At 39.0% G+C, this 11137-nt stretch overlaps 1 protein-coding gene across 2 annotated transcripts in view; it reads left to right on the forward strand.

The window, feature by feature from the left end:
- nol9 (nucleolar protein 9) overlaps positions 1-10772 on the forward strand; it is a 49538-nt gene extending 38766 nt beyond the window's left edge. For both annotated transcript variants that reach the window (XM_028807395.2, XM_051930427.1), the window contains 6 exons: positions 8390-8551; positions 8643-8895; positions 9123-9234; positions 9313-9496; positions 9577-9710; positions 10036-10772. In XM_028807395.2, the coding sequence (XP_028663228.1) occupies positions 8390-8551; positions 8643-8895; positions 9123-9234; positions 9313-9496; positions 9577-9710; positions 10036-10173 (983 nt within the window). In that variant the 3' untranslated portion in view covers positions 10174-10772. The remainder of the gene's footprint in view (positions 1-8389; positions 8552-8642; positions 8896-9122; positions 9235-9312; positions 9497-9576; positions 9711-10035) is intronic.
- Positions 10773-11137: the final 365 nt, after the last annotated feature.

The following is an 11137-nucleotide window of genomic DNA, read 5'->3' on the forward strand; positions in this document are numbered from 1 at the left end:
TGCTAATTCAGAGTTGATGCTGACAATTGCCAGACCACTCATGCGCTCTTGTGCCATAGATGAGCGCAAGTACGTTTTGATGAGCTTCATTTTAGAAAAACTTCGCTCAGCAGAGGCAACAGTTACAGGGAGCGTCACTGCTATGCGCAGAGCAATCCAGAGATTTCGGTACAGAGGTGAGGGCGCGCGCGTCATCACGTGTGCTTAGCCTACTCTGCGTTCACCGTAAAATGCAATATATATGTTTATATTTTTGTTTATTTGTATATGTATATTATTAATATTAATTTATTATTATAATATATAAAAACGATTTTTTTGAGCAGCTGGGATGGTACCCCCCTGGGAGTTGGTGCCCTACGCAGACTGCGTACTCTGCGTATAGGGAGCGGCGGTACTGGCTAGGCAGATATGGTATTGCGTTGAACAATGTCCCTGATATTGTTGTCTGTGTTGTGGATGGCTGGTAATTTTTTGTTGTTGCTGTTTGTGCCTTCAGTCGTTGAAATTCTTGATAGTGTACTTTGTGGTGGCTTTTAAGGTGGTTGATGAGGTTTGTTGTGTTACCTTGGGACGTTTGGACGGAACAGGAGCAAAGTTTGCACAAGACTCGTACCTGATCAACATCACATTCCTCGAAATCGAAATAGTTCCAGACAACTGAGTATGACCCCTTTTTAGGAACTAACGATCGCACTTCTGCACGTTGCTCCGCCATCATATGTTTATTCTGACTGACTGTTATTGCTGCTATTGACTTCTACTGCTTCAGAAAGCGCTTGCAATCTAGACGCAGTAACGTCATAGTGACGCAGTCCAATCCGTAAACTCAGCCCATAAAAAACAGTTTGGTCTTTATACTGTAAAATCGCGACGATATTTATTAACTGATCGTGGGTCATAAATATCGTTATCATGAGAAAAAAAAGATTAATCGTGCAGCCCTAGCTGTAACATAACCAAATGTAGAAAAAGTGATGCGCTTTGAATACTTTCTGGATGCACTGTATGTGCTGGAATGTTGCCAGTCACTGTCTGCTGCTAATTTGGCCTTAACGAATCAGCCAGCAGGCTACAGACTTTGAGGCAGCTGATCATGTCACTGTTAACAACCTCAAGGTTAAACAAGTCCGTCCATCCATCCATCCATTTTCCAACCCGCTGAATCCGAAAACAGGGTCATGGGGGTCTGCTGGAGCCAATCCCAGCCAACACAGGGCACAAGGCAGGAACCAATCCCGGCAGGGTGCCAACCCACCGCAGAGGTTAAACAAGTCCCCTCTGCTATTCTCAAATATTTCAAGACCCTTAAGGATCTCAAGCGGTGCACAAAACAGATGTTGCTAATGGATTATTTCAAGCTGGTGCGTCCTTCACGATCTCCAACTCCATCCACCAACAGTGAATGACAGAGTGTCAGAGGTGAAGTTGAGACCTCACCAGTCTCGACATCTTTCAACAGCAATGACTAAAGTCACAGAGTTCTAAAGAATGACTAGTGAGAAAAAATGTTTTTGTTACCTGTTGTATTTTGTGTACTGCATTTTATGGGTTAATTCATTGTAAATGTGTAAAAAAAAAGCATATTACTGAAAAGTATTTTGTTATGAAGAATTCTGTACTGAAATGTGTAATTTGAGGATTAACGTTTGCATTTGAATTTTTGGCTTTCGTGTTTTCTAGGAATGTTACCCACACAAAAGTTGAGGACTGAATACTTCTGGTCTTTAAAAGGGACTCTCAGTGTGGCTCCTAAGCCTTTACTCCTCATCATGTGTCTCTTAACACATGCACTTCCTCTTTCGATTGTATCACCAAAGGCAAACTGACCACTCGGATTCCTTTCAGGGACTGAGCACGTGTGCATGCACACAAGCACACACCTTACAGTTTTATTATATGGTATTTTAGACAAATGTTGTCTGTTATGTGAATTTTGACAGTATAACTACTAATCTCTCTATTATAAAAAGAAATCCTGTCCCCTGTCCTGATAGTCTACGATACGTGATTTTTCTCGGAAGATTATTTAAAAACCCCATGTGACGAAAGAGACCTGCCACGGTGCATCTCACGGGAACATAGAACGAGAGTCTTGCAAGACACACCCTACTTACAAGCAATATCAAAAAAAAAAACAAATCAGTAGTGTAAAGGCAGTCATGCAGCACACACAGCTCCAGGGCTCAGTGCATATAAAGTGTATAAGTTCAATATGGTAGAAATGAAATGAATAGGGTAGAAATGAAACATCGACGATTAAACGAAGAAGAAAGAAAAGCGCTGAGAAAAGAGACTCAAATGCGTTGGACAGAAAAAAGAGCAAAAAAGAATAATCGAGGTGCAAATTCAGAAAATAAGGAAAGTAATTATCAGCCCGGAACAAGTAGAACTGAAAAAAAGGCACATCCAATCCGGCTCAGAATTAAATGACAGTGAGTAAAAGACAAAGTAGAACTTCATAAAGACGTTTACAAACGTTGGCGCTAAACACATGCAGAGCAGGTTAGAGCCTATGAAACCAGGGAAATTAGAAAGGCTCAAAAAAAAAAACCTTGGCGCTATACACATGTGGAGAAAGTTAAAGGATATGAAAGTAGGAAAATTAGAAAATATAAAAAAGTAAAGATCGCAGTAGCGCAAACAAACAAACAAACTGCCTCATTTAACTATGCACCAGTCTAGCTTTGGTTTTGCACAATAATTACTACACTATTGCACCTTAACACTTAATTCTACTTTATTCACATAATTTTACTTATTTATTATGTTCTACTATACTGTTATCTTTCGATCTATGACTTTTTGTTAATCTAACTGATATTCTTCTAACTTTGCACAGTTTTTGATAAGCGGATCAGGATGCATTTCACTGCGTGTTGTCCTGTATAACTATGCATGTGACAAATAAAGAATCTTGAGAATTTCAAAAACGGAGTTTACCGCACATGCATTTATTGGTTACTTTGTTAATGTATATATATTTATCTGTCTGCTTATTTAAAAACCTAACTTTACCCCAGGAGTCAAAAACGTTCTGTCTAGCCCTTGTACAAAAACCTAGGCAAAAGCTGGGATATCACCTTGGTAAACCCATGTACTTTTGGAACTGTGAGAGGAAAATAGCACGACTTTACAGACAGGAGTCCAATGCAGAACTCTACTTACTTTGTTACTTTGTAAAAAAAAAAAAATATTAAATGCTGATGATGTAGATCGTTTTGTCTATGCTGAAATTCCAAACAGAGAAACCTATCCTGACCTCATTATAAAGATTCAGCATATTGGGACTCGCAAGATTACAAATATTGTTTTTACAGAAGTTCTGAAATAAAAGTGAAACTAATGAAATAGCAACAATTCAAAGAAAAAACAATCTTAAAAGTGTGTATCCGGAAAATCAAATACGGGGGTTGGCGAGCGAAGCCCCCTAGTATTTCAAAATAAAATCTACACAAACAAGCATATGTCAGGAAGTTCATTACTGCTATTTATAATTTGCATTCAGACAACTTAATATTTAATTGAACACATTAGTAATTGTCATATTTTACCACTCAACCATGTTTTTTTGATGTGCAAAATTCTAATTCTTAGTCAGAATTGTAGTACAGATATCAACTGTTAAAATGATCTGCCATTATGGAAGCATATATAGAAGAGAAAACTGATAAGAGTTGAAGCTAGCAAGTGATCCTGAAGTTGCGGAAGTAGAAAGCTGCTTCAATTGATGCTTGATTTGATTGTTGAAATTAATCAATTAAAAATGGTGTGAGAAGCAGTAGTAAAAAGAAGGAAAAAAATGAATCGCAACAACAACATATGTAAATCTGCGTCATCTTCTTGTTGCTTTAATTACTTGTAACTGTTATTGCCACAGTACAATTTGAAGATGAAAAATTATTTTCCAACAAGAAACGCTGTAGCATTGAAGTAGGAAACTAGTACCAGTTCCACCTGCAATTCCTTAAGTTAACACTGATGAGAAAGCTGTAGCTACAGAACTACATTTTTAATGTGACATAATGGCAATGCATGATCAAATGCAGCAAAAATGCATCATGTGGAAGGAAACCTCTGTTTCTAATATCAATGATCTATCACAGTGTGGAGAAAAATAGCATAGTGAGCAACTTTATGTTCCATAATGCAAAACTGTCTTTGTGTACAATAGCTAAATATAGGAATGACACCTTGCACTAGCTTTTAGTATATACACAAAAAGGAAGAGGGTCATGACACCATAGTAGAAAGAAGCATTTATAGTTTAGGTAGGTGAAGAACAGCCTCTTGTTAGCTCTGCTGCCACAGGTGGAAGACCATAAAAGTCTGGCTTGTGTTTGTGTTTGCAGCTATTTTCAGTGGTGAAAGTAATAGAGAAAATTGATTCAGCAACCTGAATGTGCCTGAAAGTGCTTGTATTGGAAATTATGTAGTTTAGGTGGAGTTTTAGAAATATAGACAGATTAGAAAAGTATAAATAAAAAATGTGTTAAAGTGAACAAGCCTCATTTATAATGTATTTATGATCTAAGTATATCTATAATATATGACTATTAGGTCTATTCATTTTTTTAATCATGGTTAATTGCAAAATGTCACTTGATTAAACTTGGTTAATCATGTTTAACAAAGGTAGTTTATCAATGTCCACTAAGTCCCTGTTTATATGACTGCTGTAACATGACCTTTATATAAATCTTTGATAAGTGATACGATTGCCCCATGTGAAGGTAATGTGTAAGAATTGTCAGACCTTAATGAGTTATGTCTCATAGCTTTGTATCTTCAGTTGATTTTAGAGGTCAGCAGTCTATTGGTATCCATTTTGCAATAAACGCCGGTATTTAATGGTGTAGAATTTGTTTCATTCATGGATGCATGGTGAGTTGTATGTTCATGGATTGTAGTCTGCCAAAGATTTAGCTGCTTAACATCCATTTTTAACAGTTGCATCATGTATGTTTTGTTCTTTAAGTAAAAGCCAAGACTGTTGTATTTCTTTAATATGTAAGTTTGGCTGCACTATGTTTATAAGTGTCAACAGAATTTGTCCTTTAACCCGGCTAGGAGAGTTTTAAATCAAATGCAACCATCATAAATTTCACATTTCTCAGTCATTGTTAATGGAATAGTTTAGATCAGAGGTTCCCAAATTGTAAAGCAAGACCCCCCGACCCCAAAATGTTGTACCTTCTGGTCTGGGCCTCCAGTAATATAAGCTAAATGCAATGAACAAACCATTAATAGTAGTCACACTGCATGATTTTGTATAATAGTACACCTATTATCCAAACGAATGCATAACTACCGCAGACTATTACAATATATAATTAACTGACACTCTGACATCTCTAGGTCAGAGGTTTCCACCCCCTTTTTTTTTCTTGGTATAGCACCGGCAGGGATTGAAATATTTTGAAGGATCCCCTTTTTTTTTTACCATTTCTTAAAATCTTGAAAATGCTGGAATTTGGAACGCAATTTTGCATTGCAAATGCATATATACCATGTTTGTGAAATAATAACTTTGACTTGAAAAATACCAACTTCTCCTTTAAAGCACAGTTCTATTTTTAATTTCAGCCTATTTCAACATTTATTTGTAAAGGAAGGATGGAGGTTACCAAACACTGGCAACTCCATCTGAAACAAAAGCTTTCCACAGTTGATTAATAGTAATAACAATAAAATACCATGTTAGATACATGCATTTCATTATTAAGAATTTTTAAAATTTGTCTTTGTTCTTCACTGTAAATTATTCTGCCTTTGTCTGCCAAATTCTAAAACTGTTCTAAAAGTGATGGGGTACACAAACAATAATTTCTAAAACTAAAAATCTGGAAACATTAGAGAATAGACTTGAACATGACATGCTGAACAGACTGCTTGTGTGGGTAGAGTGGGTGAGAAAGATAGAATTCAGCTGAGACTCTTTCACAGGTCTCATTCTTTCAGTCATTACCGAAATTTCACAACTATAGGTGAGGGTAGAGATGTAGATCAACTGGTAAATTGAGAGTTTTGCCTTCTGGCTCAGTTCCTCCTCCACTACTGCGGATCGGTATAGCGACTGCATAACTTTGCTGGCTGCCTCTCTGTCTGACAACCTCACCATCCACTTTTCCCCTCGCTCATAAACTAGACCCCAAGATACTTTAATTCCTCCACTTGTGAAATTAACTCACCTCTCACTCTGAGAGGACAGTCCACCTTTTTCCTACTGAGGACCATGGTCCTCATCCCTGCTGCTTCACACTCGGTTGCAGTTTCCCAGCGCGTGTTGGAGTTCACAGCCCGATGAAGCCAACAGGACCAGATCATCTGTAAAAATCGGGGATGCAGTTTTGAGACCACCGAGCAGAACACCCTCCCCCACCCAACTGTGCTTTGATATCCTGTTCATGAAAATCGCAAACAGGATAGGAGGCTAAGCACAGCCCTGGTGGAGTCTCACATCCACTGGGAGTAGCACTGATGTTTTTCCAAATATGTGAACACAGCTCTTTACTGCTAATATACAAGGACCGAATAGCCTTTATTTGGGGCCCCGGAACCTCGTACTTTCCCAGCACCCTCCACAGAATCCCTTGAGGAACGCGCTGACACAAGATCCTCATTAGAGTGAAGAGCTGGTCCACTGTTCTTATGGTCCTTGCTGAGAACAGCCAGAGTGAGCCTTGTCTTCCCTTTCTGAGTTGCCTGATGGTTTGCCAGAATGTCTTTGATCCCATCGATAGTCGCTTACTGTGATCTCTCCTAACTCTTCCCACACCCAGGTTTTCGCTCCCCAGACTGCCAGGGCTGCAGCCCTTTGGTCTGTCGGTACCCCTCTGGTGCTTTGGGAGACTCCTGTGCTAACCATATGTGGAAGACTTTCTTCAGCCTGATAGCATCCTCACTTCCGTTGTCCACTATTGGGTCCTTAAATTGCTAACTTGAGAGGTACCTATGGCCTTCAGATTGTAGCCTCTTCCAAAATGAAGGAAGACCATACCTAGCACGGAAGTCCAATAATAAAACACAGCTCGGGTTTAGATCATGGCAGCTGTTCCTCCTCTCCGGGTGTCTCCATTGTTACCAACAAGGGTGTTGAAGTTGTATAGCAGAACTATGGAGTTCTGAGCTAGGACAATTTCAAGGAGCTCCTCTGGATACTCCTAGAAGGCCTGGTGATCTGAACTACCATTTAGTGCTTTAGCATATGAGGCAGCCAGAGTCCTCCCTTTCGTGGCATACAGCTGCACAGAGATGGCCCTCTTGTTCTCTGGGACAAACTCCAAAAAATTATCTAGATATACCTATCTTATCATATATTTATATTTAGTTGGTAGCACTCCAGCTCCTTCCCACCCCAAGAGAGGTGACTTTCCATGCAGGTGGTGGGTCCACAGGAGGGCAGTGTCACGTTGCGGTTTTGGGCTGTGGCCTAGCCGCTATACACTCACCTACCGAGGCCTGACTCCAGGAGGAGGCCCTGATAACACCATACCAGGCGGGATATTCTTTTTTAAATTTGTGCTTCTCTGTCATTAGGTGCATTTGAATTGCGTTTTGTCTGACCCCCTCATCTGGGACCAATTCGCCTTTGGAGTCTCTACCACAAGCTTCTGCTCCGGACAATACAGCTCCCGGGGCACACAGACCTCTCCACCATGATAAGGTGGTGATTTCTGAGAAGTCATTGCTTACAGCTGCCAAAAATTCGAAATTGTGTGCTTTTTGTGTGAACTTTCTTATATTGTGTACATATTCAAAATATTATTTCCCTTTGATGATGACTCGAGAATCACCAGGACACTTTTGGTATTCATAAGAATATCTTGCAGCATTCATCCATCCATGAATGGGTTAATGATGTACATTCAAAATGTAAAAATACAGGTTACTAGTGGCATGTTCCTATAGCACTAGCAGGTTTATGTGGTGCTTGTACATTTTTATAAATGGCTTTGTATTTCTTTGCAAACATTCGTTACCAACATTTTTTTTTAATTTTCTTGATTTATAGTCATTCTGGTGTATGTTCAGACTAAAGTGTGTGCATCTATCTAATCCTATCCTATCCTATCTATGAGTTTCTGTAAAAAGTCAAATTTCTCTCTGGGGTTCTATAGCTTGGGAAATAAATGAAAACAGTTATATGCAGGATGTTGTACAACAACTGTAAACGTTACTCTGAGAATACGACTACCTTTTGAAGCTGTTTAATGGAGAAAGAATTAGGAATAGATTTTTAGCTGTGATGTCATAGATGTCCAGTTCATTTGTGGATGTTGACTAGTTTCCCTGTTGTTAGGGAGTGCTTACATTGTAATGTGAGAGTAGTATCAACATGTATTTCTTTCTCTCACTAATCAGTTTTCTCTCATTCATTTTCTCCCAGGACCACCATTTACGCATCAGCATTCCCCACAGCAGATGGTTTATTTTGGAGAAGCGTCTTGTGAGAAAGACCTGGATCGCTACCTAGAATCTGTAAAATACTTGTTGAGCTTCTACAGGAGAGAGACCCCTTTAATTGTTAACACAATGGGTTGGGTTAAAGGTCAGTGACATATTTTCAAAGTCAATCGTATGCTACTATTTAGCCTTTAGTTTCTATTATATCTATTTTATGTTTTTTTTCTGTCCATTAGAGTTTGGCCTGATGTTACTTATAGACCTGATCCGCCTTCTGTCCGTTACTCATGTGGTCCAGCTGAGTAATGGAGATGTACAGCAAATGCCCAACCTAACAGCTGCTTACATCGGCACTGCTCCAGGCTGGCATACAAAGGGCCATGTTCATCGAGCCACAGATCTAGCTAATCTAGAGATGCTTGAAGATGCTGATGTACCAAGAGGTCATAAACTGTTGTGTGTGCAGTCGCAGTTCTCTGCAATTATCACGTGAGTGTCACCTTTTGTCATATCAAAAATGATAGAATATGTTGTGAACTGACTTGGAGCCTTTGGTTTATGGTTAGATGATAGTTGATGTTTTACCAAATGAGTCAATGTTTTTTCTGATTAATTATTTTGTTTCTTAGATGACTTAAGTCTGAAGCACAGCAGCTTTTTTAAAATACAAAGCAGTTTCATACTTGGTTAATGTTCTTCTTTATGCTCATAATTAGGAGATATGCCAGTAATGTCCTACGGGATCTGGCGCTGTTGGGGTACTTCAGTCAGTTGCAGTCTGCAGATCCTGGCCCTGTGATACCACTACATTGCTTTACACCATACCAGGTAAACCAGCTTTTCTGTTTTTTGTAACCTTTGCTTTGAAAGCCAATGGTAAACTGTTTGTCTGCTTTTTGTCTGCAGGTACCCATGGCCTCTGTAGCCCTCCGAGTGTTGCACTGTCATGTTGCCCCCAATCACATTATGTATACGGCCAATGCCAGTTTTGTTGGACTTTGTAGTGTAGCAGAAGGTGTGAGCTCCTCAGGAAAAGTAGGAAGTCCAGTGCTGCTCTCTCACACCCCAGTCTGCGACTGTCTGGGCTTTGGTGAGTTCTTCACCTTGCCAGTAGGATTTTTATTGTTTTTCTATCTTTGCCTGACGTTATCTCTAATGTTTTGTCCCCAGGAATTCTCCGAGGAGTGGATGCTGAGAAGGGATTGTACTACATAGTGACCCCTCTGGCACCAAGCAAACTGCGGAATGTTAATTGTCTTCTGGTGGGAAGTGTGGTTCTACCCCATTCTGTTTTCAAAAGCCAGGTGAGATGCTTGCTGATGGGCTTGGAAGGTATTGCCTTATGATAAAGGTCTTCCATTCATAATGCTACTTTTGTATCCAGCAACCTATTGGTGAATTATAGTCAAGACAGCTTGTAATTGTCAGGAAATAAAAAGCTTTAATTTGCTGTTTTAATTTAAAGCTTTTTCTAGCATGGCTTTTAGCATCACAAGAAATTTATACAAGGAGAATCAGCTTGGAAGTGGCTAATTGATTTTAAATAAGACCTACTGTGGCTTTGCCCACTTTTCATCTTTATTAAAAGCTTAAACAAGTTTTTTTCTTTTTGCTTTTGTTTTTTTGCAGGCTGGTACTAAAGACATGACTCCCTATGTTACTTCAGATTACCTGTTCACAGTTTTTGGAGCTGGCAAAGTGAAAGTCAATAAATCAATTAAAAGAAGAGAACATCTTCATTCATCTTTTGGGAACAACTCCAGATAGGATTACTGTCGTGCAACCATACTATAACTAAAAGACTATTGAACTTCCCAAAGCCAGCTGTGGGTGTCATGGTGTTCAGTTGCTATCACTGACTTTGGGTGACTTTTAAATTGCAAAAGGGAGCTCTATATATGAATCAAAAATTAAAAAAAAAAAACACAAAGGTAAAACATTGTGCAGGCCCCTTGGCTCTTGATAAATGTGACTGCTTCTTAACATTGTACAATCTGCTTCAAAAAAATCATAGCCATCTCCTGAAATGAGTCGAGACCTGCTGGCTGAATGAAAGATGCTTGATATTCATTGTATACATCATACGTTTAGTGTTACTGAGCAGTCAAGTGAGCTAGGCCAAACAATACCCAAAGAACCAGATTGTGCTCTCCCAAGAATACTGAGATTGGAGAAAACCAATGTACTCATTATTTTGTCAGTCTTTTGCTTGCGTTGACATTAAGGTCACATTCATGACTTGTTGGCTCACCTGTTATGGACATATTAAGCTGACAGTGAATTAGATCTGTGATTGCAATGCATTATTTGCATTTTGGATTTTTTTTAACTGTATATTTTCTTTAATATTAAACATGTTTATTGTTGTTCTCTCCACCACGTAACATTTTTTCAGGTGGCAATCAATTTGGCAGAGGCGATGCCGTGCGCTGCATGATTTTGATAGTGTAAAATGCCAGATATGTTTGATTTCTTTTTATTCAACCAAAAGAGGGCAGTTGAGACATAGGATTGCAGGCTTCTGTGTTTCACTCATTGAAACATGGTACTGTTTTTATACATTTGCATTTATTTCAGGTTTGTGGAAAACAACCTGTTGAAATCTGTTGTGGATTGAATTTTACCTTGGTTTAGCTTAATATTGGTAATCGGCGTGAGCATATGAAAATCTGACTTCAAAAAGGTAAAGTTTACAACGCATTTCAGGAACTGTTGTATCATAATGTATTTT

The sequence above is a fragment of the Erpetoichthys calabaricus genome, chromosome 8 (assembly GCF_900747795.2).
Source record: "Erpetoichthys calabaricus chromosome 8, fErpCal1.3, whole genome shotgun sequence".
NCBI classification, from domain to species: Eukaryota; Metazoa; Chordata; class Cladistia; order Polypteriformes; family Polypteridae; genus Erpetoichthys; species Erpetoichthys calabaricus.